This window comes from Dermacentor albipictus, chromosome 2, assembly GCF_038994185.2.
Source record: "Dermacentor albipictus isolate Rhodes 1998 colony chromosome 2, USDA_Dalb.pri_finalv2, whole genome shotgun sequence".
Classification (NCBI taxonomy): domain Eukaryota; kingdom Metazoa; phylum Arthropoda; class Arachnida; order Ixodida; family Ixodidae; genus Dermacentor; species Dermacentor albipictus.
Window position 1 is genome coordinate 172,464,095 of NC_091822.1, and position 19,220 is coordinate 172,483,314.

Below are 19,220 nucleotides of genomic sequence, written 5' to 3' on the forward strand. Positions count from 1 at the left end.
ACGGCGCGCGCTCGTTTCCCGCTTGCACAACTGCATTAAGAAACCCGGCCCGCTGCAGCTGCATAGCGTCCTGAAACTCGCTTTGTTTGGCGCTGCGTGGACAACGATAAAATTTTAATCGCACGCCACGCCCAAGGTAGCCGGCGTCTGACAGGGCTATGCGAAGATAGTTTAGCTTTACAAGAACAGTCAGTGTCATAGTCGCAGTACAAATCTGTAAAGAAAAAACTATTTCATTATTTATTTTTTGCTTGCTTACGGGAAAATGAATGCTTACGGGCGTATGAGCCATTGATGACGATAGTTTTTCTTCACAGAGAACAAAAATGCGCGGAACCATAGCCATATTCAGCTTCGCTGCAAAATATCGACTGCGACACACGCGACACTGTATTCCGGTTTAATTACAGAAACTATAAACGACATGCCTTTCTATATATATTTAAGTCAGCTAAGTCGGTAAGCAAGAACGAACTTGCGTTGTTATTCCGCTGTATATGCCACTTCGGTGAGAGCAGCCATGGCAACGTGCAATAGCACACTTGCTATTCCATATGGCATTCCGCAGAACTAATGGCAGAAAGCTATGCTAGTTGGATATCTGATAAATGATGCATTTCCAGTGCTTCGAAAGAAACAAAGAAATCGGAGAGTAGAAGAGAACAGGACAGGGAGGACGCTGGTGTTCAACTGTTGAAGACAAGTTGTGTGCCAGCGTTCTCCACGTCCTGTTTAGTGGTGTGGAGGACAGCGCTCCCCGATATTTTCTTTTCCTTCCGAACCCAGCAGGGACTTTTCAATAAAGACGTCTTTCCACTCTCTCTTTTCCGAAGCGCTATAAATAAAACCGTTGCTGATAAAACTATTTAGGCAATGTCATTTGCAACGCCATCACGTGGTGCGCAAGCCACATTGAACGGCGCAGTAATTAATTTCCGTGTTAGTGTATTTTGTTCAGTTATGCTACGGTAGCACATGGAAAAGTCAAGCTCTTCGAGTCAAGCTCACATATGCAGGGTTGCTTCTTTGTTCTTGAATGATTCACCGAGAAACCGAGAAATTACTTGCACGGCAACACACACACGCCTGATATGACTGTCATTTTCTCAGCGTGTCTTCCTGTAGAATAGCTTCGCTACCGGAGTGGTTGAATGCCACGTATACGGTGAACAGCAAGCTCGTATCATTTCGCAACAAGCCGTCCGGTTGCTTGGCAGTTCTCTCACAATATCAGTGCAGTCATCTAGTACACAAGCTTGATGACGGGTACGAAATATGTGCGATGATCACTAAAACTAACGAAGTTCACACAAGAACGCGCACGACAAAAACTGTTTACATTCCCGCAACAATGCGCTTTTAGTGAGTCCTAAGTGAGTCCTTTTCGCAGAGCCCTAATGCGTAAGCCACAATAACTAGCTACTTTGAACGCGGAGAACGACACGGTGTGTTTAGCATAATCCCGTACAGCTAGCAAGTGTAAAGTCACCATGTTGAAAAGTCGCTATGAACCTGTAGCGCCACTGCTAGTGTGTGTGGTAGCCATGAAGACAGTTTGCCCTGCACACGGTGGAGAACACGCTCGGCGTCCGGCTAGACGGTCGCGATATTCGCCGATTCCTCGGCTGGGTTCAGTGCGTCCGCTTCCATGGCCAGGCTAGCTTTCTGAATAAATCTGGCCGCTCATCGCACCTCAGCCGGAACCTAAATGGAAACCAGAACTTGATAATTAGAACGCGAACAAGAACCGGCTCGGCCCCGCCAGCGACTCAAGCCCCGCCCGCAGCTATGGACCAGCAGGAACAACAGCGGCGCCTGCCGAAGATAGACAACCCTTGGCGTTTGCAACTGTGATCCTGCCGTTCCCACAGTCATATACCGTGCGATTCGCGCAGGTAGACGCACAGTTGTACGCCGGTGGCGTGTCGTCGCAGCTCTGGAGATAGCTGCTTCTCAAGCGACAAATCCCCACGTGTATACGAAGGCCTCAAGACCGCTTTCTTTCTACACTTGGGCGTACCAGTTCCCCATCAACTACGCAGCATGTCACAGCCTCCTTTAACGGCTGATGCTTCTGAAGGAACCGGTCAACCTAAGTCATCCTACAGTACGAATTGATAAACGAACGAGATACAGTACGAGTTGATAAACGGCCGTGGGTGGGCACGAGCAGGCACTCCTCGAATAAATGTGTAGGACTCCATTGCGACGTAAGCTTTTGTTACCCATGTACTCGGAGCATACGAATTCAACGACACAATTGGCGCTTAAATTGATCTGAGAAAGCCTGGTAAGCGTAATGTGCAGTTCATTAAAAAAAGCACTTACGAGGTAGGCACTCTCACTAATGACGTTGTCTCTGCAGGCAACGCGGTAAACGAGGAAATAACACTTCGGAGTCAGTTACAATATGCAAATAAATAAAAAACGTGCAGTGCAGGGTGCGGCGATCGGTAAAAGCAAAGGTGAGACACTATGGAGTGAGACACTTGCCGCTGCGTGCACGATCACGTTGAGTTAAGGCCACGGTCAAGGCACTTGGCAGCGTTCCGGCGGGTTCATGGGCGCGTCCGGGGCACACCGGAAGGCATCGGCGAATGCCGCGACGTTGCGAAGTGCCGCATCGCAAATGCCCGAGCCGATGCGACCATTCTCACAGAGCGCGAAGCAGAGGGACACAAACAGGAGCTGGGCTCCGGTGAAGCGCTCCAGGCCTGGCAGAAGCACGGGCAGAGGATCGTCGTCCACGTAGGCGTCGAAGAGCGCGGCCGCCGTGACAGCCATGGCTGCGGTGGCCTTGGCGTGCAGCTGGCTGGATTCCGCCGCCACGCACACCATCATATTCCGGAAACGACCAACGGTGTCAAAACCGACGTCGTCTGTGCTGTACGCCTCAACCAGGAGCTGTCCCAATGCCGAAGCGACCTGGCCGCCAAGTCCGCCGAAATTTACCGCAGTCACGAGGCTGACGTCGAAGATGGGAAACGACAGAGCCACGGGCAAGAGCTGGAAGGTGCGCGTCTCGTGGAAAAGTGCCAGCAGCGCGACCGAGTCAATGGCCTCGATGACCGTCGAGTCGCTCGCGCTCTCCGGAAGCAGCGTCGACTTTCGCCAATTTTCGACGAACGAGTCTGTCGTCATGTCGTAGCCAACGATTCCGGGCGTTCGGTCTTCGGCGTCGAAGCCGAGCAAGTCCCGCGACAGCGCCGACCAGTCGGCGACGAACTGGACGCCCTCACGGTAGAGCGGCCACGAAACGAGGCGGCGGAAGAGCGCCTCGACCACGTGATTGGCCACGCGCTCCGCGTCCGCGCGGGTGCTGCCTCGCATCACCTCTTCCATGTAACGGAGAAACACGGCTCGGCGAGAAAAGGCGTACGCGGCGCCGACGCAAAACGCGCCGTGGTAGGCCACCGCCCGTCTCGCGCTGCCGCGGTGGAAGTTGACGATCAGCTCGCGGCTGGCGTACAGGGCAGCCACCTGTACCACGGCCCAAGAGGTCAAATAGTGCGCCTGCGTTTCACCCATAGACTCCCAGACGCTGAAGAATTCGACCACGTAGTCGTGCGCCGTCGTCACGAATTCCAAGTTGCGCACATGCAACGTCAGGTTGCTGAGGGCGGCCTTCCAGCGATGTCCTGCGAGCGGGAAGTACGTCGCTTCGGACAGCACTTGGCGCGGAGTCCGAAGCGAGTAGGACGTCGTCAGGTTGCGGCGAATGATGTCCTCGACGAGCAGAGTTTCCGCAACGTTAGCCTCGCCGTGGTCGCCGTTTCCAAAAGCTTTTCTTAGTGTGTTGAAGTAGGTGTCGAAGGCCGCGCCCTCGCTCGGTCGCCGCTGTACAAGGTGCCGGAAAGCCCTGCCGGGGTTCACCAGCAGCGTCGTGCGCTCTTCGGACAAGCGAGGCGTTAGGCGCAGGATGACGTCCCAGCCGAGCCTCAACGAGGCGTACAGGAGCGTGTGCACCAGGTCTACATCGGCGGGATCCGAATGCCTAGGCCATGCGATGCCAGCCTCGGTCAGAGCCCGCTTGACAGAGACGACTTCGTCCGCGTGGCCCCGCAGCACGTTCACGCAGCTGCGATACACAGCGGCGGCCCTCTGGACGCTGTTCTGTCCCGAGGAAGGCACCTCGATGTCGAACAGGTGCCGCCTCATGCGTTCCACAGCTCGCACGTACAGAGTCTCGCGCACACTCAGCTCGCTGTTGCGTTCCCAGCGACCGCACACAAAGCGCGTGAAGTTGTGGCAGGGACTGACCGTGGTGTCGACGGAAGACAGCAGCAGCTTCGCGTACTCGCGGCACTCGTGCGACTGGCACACGTCTCCGGCGGGAGCGGACCTCTTGGCGAAGAGCACCGCCATGAGCAGGGTCGCTCCGATGGAGGTTGTTATGTGCGCGCCGATGATGACCATAGCGAACGGTTGCAGCGTCGGCCGTGGATTTACCTGAAACGAGCGCGCACGAGTTATGGCTTCAAGCGTGGCCGCGGTACGCGTGCTTTGTGCTGTGCCTGGCTCAGTGTGCACGTGGTTTTTCAACATTCGCTTGAAGCTGTAGAAATGGCGCTTGGCTGTACGAATCATTATGCGCCACATTAAACAGTGTCCCAAAACTTGCTCCACAGATCTTATTCTTTGCTTTACCGTACACTACCAAAATTACTGACACAAGTCAATAATCCCGGACCAGGACGAACCAGGACAATAGTCCCGGACCAGGATGAATTTTTCTTCAACTCTGAGGCTTTTCTTTCGAGGAACCCGAATGGGTTTCCTTTGTAGCAATTGCTACGAACGGGTGGATGTCTGGTTATTCCCTTTATTAAGTCAATAATCACTGCACGTATTCGTCGAGCATTGCTTCATATTTTTAATTTAATACTTAAGTATATATACTTAAATACACTATCTCGAGGCTTCCTTGCTCAAATCATATACATAATTTGAGCAAAGTGCTCATATATATATATATATATATATATATATATATATATATATATATGTCCTGTGTTAGAGCCAATCTCTAACACAGGACACTCCTTTCCGTAATAGAAGTTTCTCGAACGTTATCGCTGGTTTGATCCGTTTCGTGACCGAAACTCGTGTAATCAGAATGTATGCACGACACTAATTGTGTGGTGGTTCCTGTAAGGCAAGCCGGCACCATGCAGCGGTTCTGCTGGAACCTTCCACGAGTAATGTTCGACGAGACGAATCGACGCGCTTGACCCGCAGACCAGAATAAAACGATCGACGAGTGCGCTAACCACTATCATTGTGGCGAGTGTCACTATTTTTGATGGACACAGTTTCGCTTGATAAACAGTTTCGTGACTTGCGTTGCTCCACTGTAGTTGTACATCATCACTACAATGAATGAATGAGTGAATGAATGAATGAATGAATGAATGAATGAATGAATGAATGAATGAATGAATGAATGAATGAATGAATAGATAGATAGATAGATAGATAGATAGATAGATAGATAGATAGATAGATAGATAGATAGATAGATAGATAGATAGATAGATAGATAGATAGATAGATAGATAGATAGATAGATAGATAGATAGATAGATAGATAGATAGATAGATAGATAGATAGATAGATAGATAGATAGATAGATAGATAGATAGATAGATAGATAGATAGATAGATAGATAATGGGTGTGCGTTCAATTACAGGTCACGTGATCACATTTCCATGTGTGTACGTTAACGAACACCCCGGTAACCAAATTAATCCAGGGCTCTCCACTACGGCGCGCGCCCTCTCATAGCCCCATAATTCATAGCCCCAAACAAACCAAGATGGCCTGCTTCTTTTTTTTTTTACTTTTCCAAGGCCTTTGAAAAAGTTAATCACGCCTTACTACTGTTTAAACTCTACTCACTCAATCTCGACTTACCTACTGTCTTGGCTCGAATGCTTTCTAACAAACCGCCTGCGGTACGTCGCAATTAATGGTCATAACTCATCTGAAATAAATGTAACATCGGGAGTACCCCAGTGTTCAGTTCTAGGCCCACTTTTGTTTTTAATATATATTAAAGATTTGCCTAACTGCGTTTCTTCTGGGCATTTGTTTGCCGACGCCTGTGAACATTACAGAGAAATACCTAATGATGGCGATAAAAATATCTTGCAGACAGACTTAAATAACATTGCAAGTTGGTGCGTAACTGACTCATGAATTTAAATCCTAACAAATGCAAACTATAGAGTGTTTCTCGGCAGTACGATAGCTCCTCAACGTACAAACTAGGTGACATCGAACTCGACCATGTATCATCTTACCGGTACTTGGGGGTTACTACTACCTACAATACAATATGGAATAGTCATATTAATACGATCAGCAACAGTGCTAACTGCACATTAGCACTTACGACGTAACGTTAATAAAGCTACACCTCCGCTCAAAATGCTTCCATACAAAACCCTGGTGCACTCGAAGTTAGAATACGTCGCTGCACTCTAGAACCCTCATCACGCAAATTTAATTAGGTCTCTAGAATTATTTCATAATAACGCCGCACGATTCATTCTTTTCTAATTACTATCGTGCATGAAGTATAACAGCAATAAACAAGCCCTATCACTGCGTCGTATTTCCGCCTTTGCCTCTTTCATAAGGTCTTCCATCATTCATCACTACGTGCCGAGCTTATCACGCCATCCACTTATCGCTCATCACGGATTAACCATAAACACAAAGTGAAAGGCATTTTTTGCAACACAAACATTGTATTTTTCCTTCCTACCGCACACATCAAACGATTGGAACCACCTACCTGACGACATTGTTTCCATTTCTGATCATTCTCTTTTCTACCATTCTTTATCTGCGCACCTGCACTGTGGTAGCCTTGCTTAATCATCTCGTGTATCTCTCCTGCCCACTCCTTTCTTTTTCTTTTTACGTGTGTCGCGATGTCTGCAATATTTTTTTTTTGCTTTCTCAAGGTATTTTTTTTCTTTCTCCTGTTTTCTTTTCTCCCTTTCCCAAATTTCTCTTACGCTCATACTTTGCCACCAGTATTTTATAATATGCTGTGTTTCATTTCTGTTCAGTTCTGTTATATTTGTTTTTGTACCATTCTGTTATATTTCATTTCACTTTTACAATATGTCGCTAATACTGTATAACGCTGCACGTTTCATTCTGTTTTTTTTTTCTTTCTTTATACATTGTCACCCCCTCACCTCTGCAATGCCTCGGCGATTGAGGGTATCGAAAATAAATAAACAAAATAAATTGCACTGCGGCCAAATGCCATGAAACAAGCATTTGTCAAGGGCGTGCAAAGGTCTTCCCAACCTAAGCTATGAGGCTTGTCGTGGACGCGAGTTCACAAACGAATTCTGTGGAAGGAGACGTGCCAGGGTCCGGTACTGTGTCTTTAGACTCGGTTTTGGTCGGCTTGAGCTTCTTTTATTTTTCCCCTACAAGCAGGGAGACGCGCTTCACAACCGAGCATCACTCGGCCGTACAGCGCATTCGGGGAAAGCCGCGAGACTACACCACCACCAAAAATAACGTACAGCGCGAAGGACAAGGACAGCGATAGACGACATACACAGCGACATATAGCGCTGTGTATGTCGTCTATCGCTGTCCTTGTCCTTCGCGCTGTACGTTATTTTTGATCATGAATTACCAACTAGCCAAAGCAACCACCCTAGTATACCACCCCGCTCACGCACGGGTATGGGCTGGAAGTGGCCCTGCGGCGCCTGCCTGTGGCCGCTGTCTGGGCCCGTCGCCGACCTGGCCGCGCTCAGCTCCGTGCTGGGCATCACGGGCGACACTCGGTTCCCGCCTCGGCCCGCGCGAGGTCCGTCGGCCGTGCTGCTTCGCGACGAACGCGCCGCTGTCCTGCTCAAGGTCAGGCCTGCGAGAAAGTGGAAAGATCGGGGATCACTCGATGTAGGGTTTTCTTCCGCTAACGCATTTGTATTCGCTTTAAATCTTGGAGGAAGTGCCGGCATAGAACGCACCCAGGTTCTTTTATGCGAAGCATACTAGCCGCACAACCACGCTCTTCCTTGCTGCGCCGCGCGCGGCCGCGTAGCTACCATATGACATCATAACAGCTGCAAAAGCGGAGGCTCAACTCGTGCGCTCGCTTGCGGCCGCGTAGCTACATAGCCGGGTCTCAGCTCGTGCGCTCGCCTGCATGAGGTGTTTCTTCGTCTAGCCGAACCAAATATAGCCAAGCAACAGCAGTTCACCAGGCTAAACAGTGGTTCAACAACTAAAATAAAGGCTAGTATGCTTCGCATCCTGGGCTTAACCTTACCTAAGCTACAGCCATTTTTTTTCTTTTTCTTTTTTTCTGTTTGCTGTTTTCGTGAAATGTTACCAGATGGCGCTTGAGTATTTATGACAACGTATGAGATGGCGTATGAGATGACAACGCATGACATGACAGATGGCGTTTGAGTATTCATGACGTACAAAAGCGCAGTTCACAATAAGGGATCAGAAAATTTGGTTGTGGGAGTTCATAGTCTTTTTTTTATTGTTTAACCTAGGTAAGACATTAGGCAGTATAATAGCAAGAGCTTGATGGCGCAACCCACCACCCCGTTCCAAAGGGGACGCTCATAACATCCATCCATCCATCCATCCATCCATCCATCCATCCATCCATCCATCCATCCATCCATCCATCCATCCATCCATCCAATATAGAAAGTCGCAGTTTCGCCCGAAAGTCGCAGCATCAATTGCGATACCAAAATAGTAGACAACTACGAAGTAAGGATAGTAGTTTTATCAGCCGCATAAACTTGTAAACATTCGCTTACTAAATAAATGAATAAGCGTGCTGTCGCAGGCGCGCAAGCAAAGATGAACAGATCTCACTCAATTACCGCGGAAACTCGCTGTCAAAGTTATAAAGGACGCCTAACCTTCGCCTTTAAGAGTGGAACGCGCTAGCATTAAAAGATCCCCGACTGCGTCTCACGCTTCACGGCAAGTGGAGTGTATGTAACCGTAATGTTTACTGGAATACATTCGCCGCGAACGCTATGCACAAAAGCGGGCTTTCTGGTAGAAACACGGCCTCTGCCGCCATCGGGCATCGAACCCGGGACCAGAGGTGTCGTTCTACCATCAGTGCTAAACAAAAATGCCGGCATATATGGCAGCGTGAGGCCGATATAGTCAACTACAAGCGCAGGAACATCGGTTAAGGAAATCAGGCCCCATATTCACAAAAGTTCTTACGCTAGAATAGCTCGTAAGAGAAAATTTTAGCTAATCCTGGCATTAGACACGTCGTTACCGATGGTGACTGGCCAGTGGTATCCCTTACGAAAGAAAGCCTTCGTGAATTCGACCGCAGTTCTGAAGAAATTCTAAAGATGGAGAGATTTCCCCGTGAGAAAAAATTTTTCCCCACCGTGAGTATAGCATGACTTTTCAAAAAAGTAAAGAAAAAAATACGAGTTTTTTTAGAAACAAACTTCATCCAACTTCACATGAAACTACCTCGATCTTGCGAATCTCTGCGGATCTGGGACCCTATTCACAAACAAATCTCTTACGCTGAAACTGTTCTTAAGAGCCAGTCACTTGTGATTTCGGACATATTAGCGAGGACAGTCTGCCAATGAGGAATGCACTTATGAAAAAAAAATATACGTGGCTCTGCTATCGCAAACACCAGAGACCAGCGGAGCTGGAGGAAGTTAAGGCTTCAGAAAAATTCATGCCGTCTTCCTCTGTGGGGGTTTCGGTTGGGACGGTGCGTCATTTGAGGCGCCCGCCACAACAGAAGCGATTTGCCGAGAAACCATATGCGTCGGTGTACTGTGCCAGACGCTGCACTGATGCGACGCGGCGGCAACCACCGCGCCTTAGCTCTGATGCATGCTAGCTCCGACGCCGTGTACTTGGTAGCTTCTTGAAATCCGCCAAAGCGAGCCCGCAGGCTTTTATAGGAGAGCAATGACGTCACACCACCTGTGTCGCCGCCACGCCGCTACTTCTCCCCCGCTAGGCTCCACCCACCCTCGCCGCGTCGCTATGCTGCCCGATGCTGCTTTTATACTCTGCTTTCACTTTCCCTCGCTGAAGCTGCGAACGTCAATAGAAACCCAAAGAGGTTCCAAAAGCTCCACTGCAAAAATATCTTCCGAGTTCGGCTCTTGAGTTAGTGGATCAAGTTCTGTTACAATAGCAACTTTTTTAGACGAAAAATGATAGGAATGTTAAAAAAATAAAAAGAAAGTTAACGCGGGCTTAGAACACGAGATATCACCTTGATTCTAAAAAACTACATAGCACACAATATTTCAGAGAAAGCTCATACGCCAGAAAAGGCTTTCTTTAAGACCGTCAGTACATGTTTATCATTATCATGTCATTCATACCGAAAGCTTGATCAAATGGGGACATTCTTCTAGGACCAACAAATACAATGAGACCACTTACGCGATAACCCCAATTACAGTATGAACCTTAACCAGCTACGCCTGACTAGTGGTGCACGCGATACGGCTGAGTGATGCACGTGGAGAGTATCGCTAGTTGCGCAGTGCTTAGAGAATACTTAAACATACCTGTCAATATCAGTAACAAAGGGAATCGTAATGCATCACCACACATACTTCACGTGAGCAAGGTGAGAGACCGGAAAGAAACGCTTCTGACACAATTATAGTGGTTCGACACGGACCCTTGCTGAGATGCATACTAATGAGAGATAATACTGCGCTAAATTCATTATGATCAAGTTCCGGCGACTGCTACGAGATTTGCGAAGAGCTTCTCCTGTAATTATACGGAACCGCATTTTAATGCGACAGCGTTAAGGAGCTCGTGTCGCAGAAAAGCCGGTGTCGTTGGCGTCGGCGGCGTTGGTCGTGAGCTATAAATCCCAGAAGGCACTTCCTAAATAAAAAATATCTTGCAAGAAGGGCTGGTGGGAATCGAACCAGGGTCTCCGGGGTGTGAGACGGAGGCGCTACCACTCAGCCACGAGTTCGTTCCTTCAAAACGGGGCAAAATTGCCTCTAGTGAATGCGGTGTTTCCTTAGAAACGTACCGTAGAAGGTTATACTGCGGTGTATATAGGTAATTATGGTCATGTAACTTACAGAAGTCGCAGTTTCACGAGTAGCGAAGTACGCTTCCGCTAAATTTCTTCTGCGCTCTGCGCACACGCAGAGCCATCTTGAGGCAAACACAGAAGACCCCCTCCTCGCAATGTACGGCGCTGCCCCGACACATCGCGCGCCACTCGCCCCATGACCGCGTCGGCCTTCATGGCGCGTCGGGGCCCGGCTATCTCTGCCGATCGCGACATTTGGCTGGCGTAGCGCGTTTGAGTAGGCGGTGCGAACGGGATGCGATAACGCTATCGCGTTACACTCTTGAAAGCGAAGCTTAAGCGTCCTCCAATTTTTTCTTCCTTTTCTTGCTTTATCTTTTTCGTGGAGGAAGAAGCCCGTATTCGAGGTAATCCATGGAAGTGAATCCGTCCGCTCGATTTCGCGACGTTAGCAGTAACATACTCGTACCTGTCATATGTAACCTGGAAGGCCCATCCAGTGTCGCAGCGCCGGGGTTGTGGTAGTGCGGTGCGTCCGGCGCTGCGTGCTCCTTGAGCGATCCCGTTTCTCCAGTCCCCGGCCCGACGGAGGTTGCCGGACACGAGGACGCCTTGACGGCTGGCCTCGGCACGTCGGTGCCGCCTGCGCTGTCATCGAGGACGTGCTGGGAACGCCCAAAAGGCGTCGCGTCATCTCGCGGCCCGTCTTCTCTTCGGTGACGAGCGTCTTCGTCCCTGCCGTGCTCGGAAACCTCGCCGACCCGGGGCGAGTCTCTTGGGGCGATTGCCGCGGCAGCCGCGCTATGTTCCTCCGCGCCTTGGGGCGTCTTGGGCGCTTTTATCTTCCTGCCCCTCGCCATCTTCCTCCGCACCGGGGTCTCGGCCGTGTGTGAAGGCTGCTCAGGATCCATCGGTGGTCGGCGCTATACGTACAACCGAGGCGACGAGTGATCTAGGCTGGCTTGCCGAATCCGAAGACCTATTCTCCTCGCGCGCTTTCTTCTTCTCCTTCGTCTGCTCACACGCTTCTTTCCCCTCGTCTTCTAGGTCTTCTTCTCGACATTTTTAAGCCTGGCAGGAAATTATGTGGGTCCCGAGCGCTGTGGGCATCTGCTTAAGGCAAAGCTTTCTTGCTTGTTTGTAAGTAGCGCTGTTCTTTTTTTATTTTTGAGACTATTTGCAAGTATACACACAGCACGTTGCAGTTGAACACGTTCTCACCGGGAAACGCCTCTCTCAACGTAAACTTGTATCCCTCGAACGCCGCGAGATACGTCCGATCAAAACCACGCAGACTACATGGCACACACTATAGTAACCGAACTAATGTCGTCCTATACACAGTGTTCTTCAGCAGCTTTTGCACCCGTAAACGACACGGTTCCGTTACGCTGCAGTGTCATCACTGTGCATCCACACCACCATGGAAGAAGGAAATAATAGGCCGGACACGTGGTATAAATGTTAGAGCGCGCGGTAGGTCTTAGCACTCACCGTTGATTTTTTTTTTTTCGGTACACATTGGTCCATGGCATTCGAAATAATTTGAAACTGTTCAAACAAACAAAAACGCGGCCACCAAACGTTCGTGGGCACACGAACGTTTATGCTCCACTAATTTCTGATATTGCATCACCCCGTCTACCCTACATAGGAGTGACCACAGCTTAAAGGTAATTTATTAACCACGTCCATACGGCATTCAGCAATCTTGTTGGTTTGTATTACATACCATCTGTCAGGTATTTTCTTGCAGTTCGACTGGTCTTTCTTTACCGGGCGGCGCATATATTCCTTCACTTAATGTCAGCGGCAAACTCAACGTTTACCCCGTATTCCCTCCCTGCATTCTGTAAGTGTATGTGACAGAGATTGAATGTAGGGGATACTCACGACTCGTTTCTTCTTACTCTTAATGCTTTATGCAATCATGTGCGAACTGGAAGAAATTGTGTGGAACGCTTGATAACGTGCATGAAAATGTTTCTATGATTGACGAAGTGACGCTGTCTTGCCTTGAGCATGCGCAGATAGGTTTTTATGTCTTCATTTTCGCCACTGTACGACCTCCCAATTGATAAACGGTGTTTGGGCGGTCTTTTTTTTTTTCTACCTGAGTCTGTGCTAGCACGCCTGCCTTTCCCGTGATAACCAGACCGCAATATTGAAAACACAAACAGAAGGAGTGCGAAAGTAAAGTCGTTCAGTCAACAGCATCATGTGTCTCATTCGATCATTCATAATGTGAAAACGAACAAAATTATAAGCGTCAACGGCATCCGCAAACAGCTTCATCTGCTCGTTGACACGTGATATCCTCCACACCGATGTTTATGACAGCGAAAGTCATTTCTCGCTCGCAGGGAGGACGATTACTATCACAGTCCCTGTAGCTATAAATCATCACCCATGATCGTTCCATATCTTCTTACAATTTAAATTGCGTCTCAGCGCGACTGCTTTTGTAAATGCGGAACGAAGCATCGTAAATCATCGCGCTGTCACGGATGTTGCGAGCATAAATTGTACGGACGTTTCTTTCAAATCAGAGCCACGGGTGGACCATCAGTGTCAAGAAGAACAAAGCGCCTTTCTATAATACAGTGATACCAATGAAGCAAGTGCTTCTGAGAGCCTTCAAGGCATGTGTCCTTTTAAAGACTTCGTGGCAAAAACTTCTTCATGGAATCACAGGGGGAAGGGTATTATGCTGAAGTTTAACTGCATACTCTGAATTGAGGAAAGCGATAAACTGGGCTAGTTTGTATTCATTCATTTTTAAATGCGCCGAGCGAAACTAACCACGGCAAGTAACACAAACACACACACCAGACAGGACGAGAGAGTGCTCTCTCGTGGCTGCATCGCGCATAGCGACTGGTCAGTAACCCAAAGTTCCAGGGGAGGCATTTGCAGACCTTCTCGTCTCTCGTATGTCCAGTGATACCACAAATGGCGACGTTCCGGCCTTCTTTGACAAGTCAAATGCTTCCTATGGTCCTGGCTGCCATATGGACGAGGCAAATTTCACTCTTTAGGAGCTGCGACACGCTTTCAGCCTCTCCAAACGCCGCACAGCCCCAGGGGAAGACGGTGTGACATAACAAGCATTGCGGAACATTGATAAGAGTTTTCATGACCGTATATTGAACGACTATATAGAAGTATCGAGTACCTGCGTAAGCTCTGCCGAATTGAAATCGTCCCTATTTTAAAGCCCGAGCGTCCTGCAAGACATCTCAAGTCCTACCGGTCAATATCCCTCACTTCAAATGTCATCAAGTTTATGGAGCGAATGGTCCTGTTTCGCCTAGATGTCAGGCTAGAGAAGCTGATTCTTTTCGCTGATAATAGACAATCAAACATCGAACTTGTATATTAAATGTCTCCGATCAAGGTTTTATCAGCTTTCCCCCGGGCACAGCCTATATACAGAAAATCCAGGGACAACGTTCTGCACTCTACTATATGTATGATTACGAAAATTCAGCGCCAACACAATAATAATAATAATAATATTTGGGGTTTTACGTGCCAAAACCACTTTCTGATTATGAGGCACGCCGTAGTGGAGGACTCCGGAAATTTTGACCACCTGGGGTTCTTTAACGTGCACCTAAATCTAAGCACACGGGTGTTTTCGCATTTCGCCCCCATCGAAATGCGGCCGCCGTGGCCGGGATTAGCGCCAACACAAGGGACAAAGAGGGAAATGCACTTTTCTCTGTTTTTTCATCTTCTTTTAAACCTGAGGTTAAAGTATTACGCGTAGTACTTTTAAACGTTTTCGATAAGTTTCTTTTTTTTTCGCGCTTTCTTCCTTCTTTTATCTGTTTCGACAATCGTTACTGCCGGTCTGCCACTGGGAATAATCTTAGGGTTTTTTTTTAATTCTTAGCTGCGCTCGCCATTCTTTTCATCCTAAACTGACGTACTATATATACTAAAGATATCGCGACTCCCACTTACCCTTTCCTCTTCTTTTAGATTAGATTAATTCCTGCTAAGTGCACCCACTCGACGTCCCATAACTAGAAGCTGACAGGACGCCAAGTACCACTCAGACTACACGAAAAAGGCGATATTGAATTAAAGCGTGCCGTAAAAGCCCACTGCCGTTGCGCGGCCCCTGGCGTGCGATCGAAGTAAGTTCCAAATTACATCACCACTAATCAAGTCAAAGGATAAATGTACTTTAATTCCATTTACCTCCCACCACGTTGCTCATTTCATGCGGTTCCGCCGTCTCAAGCGCAGAAAAGGAGAAAGAAACTTCCCAATTCTCAAACTGCACTGACAGGGACATGCCACGCGAGCAGTCGTGTGTGGAGGCCTTCGGACGTGCTTGCAAGCACGGAGTCTGCTTCAGTGTCTCCGTGCCGACGTAGTGGGACGCTAAAGGTCCCGTTATGAGACAGTGCCGTTAATTCTGCAAGAAGGCAGTAGCAGTCATCAGAGTTCCTGTGTGGTGTGTGAGTAACCGTATTTTGCAGCCTCGTAATCAGTGGACTATGCGTGCACGGATGTTCATAATCACGCGTTTTCAGCGCCAACTAAAGATGCGTGTCATACATGCGTACGTGTGTAAGGCTACTACCGAACGTATGGCTGCTTTGTGTACAGCGTCCATCAGATGTAGATACGCTTCCTACTTTCGATTGTGTAACTATCTCTGCTTTATATATATATTACTTGTGAATTATCCCAGGCAATACATATTACAATCAAGATAATTTTGCCACTGCGCAGCGTACACCAGCCTTATGTGGACAGCAGACAGGCAAATTGGCAAGAGGCAAGCAACTCGTAGCATGACCGGCTATACACACGAGGCTGCGGTGCATGTAAGGATCCACGAATTGCTGACAGCCTCCTCCTTTTCTTCCTCTGCAAGGGATCATCAGTTCCCACCTGCGGTGATGCCATCTACTGATGCTTGTACGTATAGTTACTTTTATTAAATATGCTTTTAAAATGTTGGTGCCTGCAGGACACGCCGAATACTCCTCTTCTCAGTCATGTAGTACAATGTACAAGATGTTTTGAAGACGCATGCGCATCAAAGAATTCTTTTTCGATGGGGCAGACGTAGGAAGACAATATAGAGACTCTCTTAGACCACCCAGCACGTGGACACTGGAAGCCGAACAGGGCCCACACCCAGATTTATACATAAAGCTAGTCTCAAAGGAAATTCTAGAGTCAACACGGCATTGCCTCAAACACAAAAATTTTTCCCATTCTCAGCAGCAATTAAAGAACTCGCGGAAAGAAATTATATTGTAATAGATGCAGCAGACAAAGGCGGCAGTATCGTAATCTGACCTATCGAAAAGTACAAAAGTGAGGCCTCCAAACAGCTGAGCAACCACACACGTTACAGAAAACTCAGCTCTAACCCAATTTGAAACTATACAGCAATTTCGTTCAAAGCACAATAGCGGAGCTGCTGTCGTTCGAACTAATCACGCAATCTGAATATCGCTTCATGATATCCAAGAACAAAGAAGCAGGCCGCTTTTACTTTCTTAAAATACACAAAGTTCTCCTAGAAGAAATATTCACCGCAGAAATTAAAGGCCGACCTACAGTGTCTAATAACAACACACCTACCGAGTCACTAGCTACATTTTTAGATCGCCGCCTGTCAAACATCCTCACCACCCTCCCATCTATTTTTCAAGACACGCCCCACTTCTTTCGAATTATCGATGGCATTAACGCTAACCAAATCCTTTCCGACCGCGCTATTCTAGTCATTTTAGATGTTCCTGCCCTTCACACAAACATACACATGAGTGAGGGAATTGAAGCCGTATCGAAATCCCACGCAGTCAATCCCCAAGCGCCCATTCTTGAAGTTTACCTGTCGCTCCTTAGGTTACTTCTTACGCTCAACTATTTCGATTCTATTCTATTCACTACGTGCAAAGTTTTGGCACTACCATGGGAACACCATTCGCTCCCACGTATTCCACTGTTTTCATGGGAAGCTTGGAGCAAACCTGATAAAGTCATAGCCTTTAAAACTCCACACCTATCTGCGTTACATTGAAGGCACATTTATAACATGGGAACACGGCACAAGCGCGTTAACCGGCTTAATTAGCCATTTCAACCACTTTCACCCGGGTATTAAATTTACTGCCCACCACTCTCATAGTCAAATCAACTTCCTCGACACGACGGTCTACACAGGAAATGGAAAACTGAGAACGAAACTTTACCGGAAGCCTACGGACAACCAGCAACATTTATATTACAACAGTCATCACCTGCGACACTGCAAGCAAGAAATTTCTGTCGGACAAGCGAAAGGAATAAGAAAAATTTGCAGCGAGTATAACGATTATATCCACCGCCTGAATGACCTTAAAGCAACGCTAGCAGAAAGAAACTATCCACAAATTCCTCTCGACAGAGCTTATGACGTCGCGTCAATATTGTAGAGGCAGTCGGAATTAGCTAAGAAACAGCCTACACCAGAATATGAGGGACCACCAGCCTTTATAACAAAATATTCTAATGCCCTCCCAAACATAAACAACATCCTACAAAAATGCCACCAAATATTATCAAGTAACGAGCGTCTGAGAAAAGCGTTCTCGGTGGTACCAAGGGTGACCTATTGCCGCAACAGAAACTTTAAAGACATGTTAGTGCACACGAAAGTCAACCAACATCATTCCCCCGTAATAAAAGCATGTTGTCGCCCCAGGTGCAAAACCTGCATGCACCTTCAAAGTGACATTGAAATTGAAAGTACCGCAAATAGTTATACACACGAAGTGAAAACCAGCTTTACTTGCGCTAGTTCCGATGTGGTTTATATGCTTGAATTTTCCTGTCATAAGAAACAATATATCGGTGAAACGGGACAATCAATGAATGTCAAGTTAAACGGGCATCGCGCGGACACAGCTAAAAAGCTTCCCAAAGGCGTCGCCAAGCGTTTCAACCAAATAGGTCATAACTTTGATGAACTTAAACTCTACGTCCTACAGTCAAATTTCCGTTCTGCGCAAGAGAGAAAATACAGAGAATCATACCTCATCCATAAGTTCAAAAGAATGCAACCAATAGGCATAAACGTTTGAAAGGTAGCTTTAGAATCTATTCGCTATGCTATATTTCAAACTATTGGCAACAGCACTTAGTTATTTTTATTGGGTTGCTTAGTATCTTAGTATCTATCACACGGCCAGCTGACACACGGCGCTACCTCACATTCCTCCACACACGTTGAATACACTTAGCTCTTCAATCCTACACCCTTCCCGCTAACAGACCCTGGCCGACTCCCTCTCCCTTTTAGAAGAACGTACCTATATATATATATATATATATATATATATATATATATATATATATATATATATATATATATATATATATATATATATATATATATATACATATGTATATATATATATATATATATATATATATATATATATATATATATATATATATATATATATATATATATATATATATATATATATATATATATATATATATATATATATATATGCGGGTCCAATGCCCTGTGAGAATCAGTTCAGGCGAAGTGTTCACTGGTGTTTTCGAGACACGCATCCATTCTTTAGCTACAATGTACAAGTACAAGGCAAACGACCGAGTTGGACACATCTTCATCGGAAAATACCTCCGTCAACGTAAAATTGTGGCGCCCCGACATGCAGTTCCCACGCGCGACGACGATGCAATGGTAATGAATACCGAGGAGGGCGATGGTATGACAAGGACGGTACGATGAAAATAGTATGACAAAATAGCACGATGAAAACAGTACGACAAAGAAGAAATAATGACTACGAAATGAAGGCCAAGAAGTGACGACAACGGCATAATGATGACGGTAGCACAATTACTAATACAAGACGACCACGCAGTGACAATGCCAAAACGATGATCACGGCATGACAACGAATAAATAACGACGGTGGGAATGAACAGCCTCTCTTATTTGGCTGTATACTTTCTGAACCAGTTCTCGAGAGTGCCGCGTGCGTTGCTCCACGAGTTCACGTCGTGCAAGTGGCCGAGGGTCGTCGTGCAAGTGGCCAAACGTGACACGTCTTGTGGCCCCTGCGAAAAAAAGGACAAAGTGTCACAACGAATG

At 47.3% G+C, this 19,220-nt stretch overlaps 1 protein-coding gene and 1 long non-coding RNA gene across 2 annotated transcripts in view; one reads left to right on the forward strand and one right to left on the reverse strand.

Annotated features, from left to right (window-relative positions):
- Positions 1 to 217: 217 nt before the first annotated feature.
- Positions 218 to 12,078, reverse strand: LOC135900881 (endothelin-converting enzyme-like 1). The gene is made up of 3 exons (XM_065430475.1): positions 11,544 to 12,078; positions 7,716 to 7,903; positions 218 to 4,449 (listed from the first exon to the last, which is right to left on the reverse strand). The coding sequence occupies exons 1-3, from the start codon at positions 11,983 to 11,985 to the stop codon at positions 2,530 to 2,532; spliced, it is 2,550 nt and encodes an 849-aa protein (XP_065286547.1). The 5' UTR covers positions 11,986 to 12,078; the 3' UTR covers positions 218 to 2,529.
- A 3,284-nt stretch (positions 12,079 to 15,362) lies between these two features.
- Positions 15,363 to 19,220, forward strand: part of LOC135900917 (uncharacterized) — a 33,039-nt gene continuing 29,181 nt past the window's right edge. The window contains exons 1-2 of the long non-coding RNA XR_010563977.1: positions 15,363 to 15,546; positions 15,824 to 16,012. This is a non-coding gene — a long non-coding RNA (uncharacterized lncRNA). The remainder of the gene's footprint in view (positions 15,547 to 15,823; positions 16,013 to 19,220) is intronic.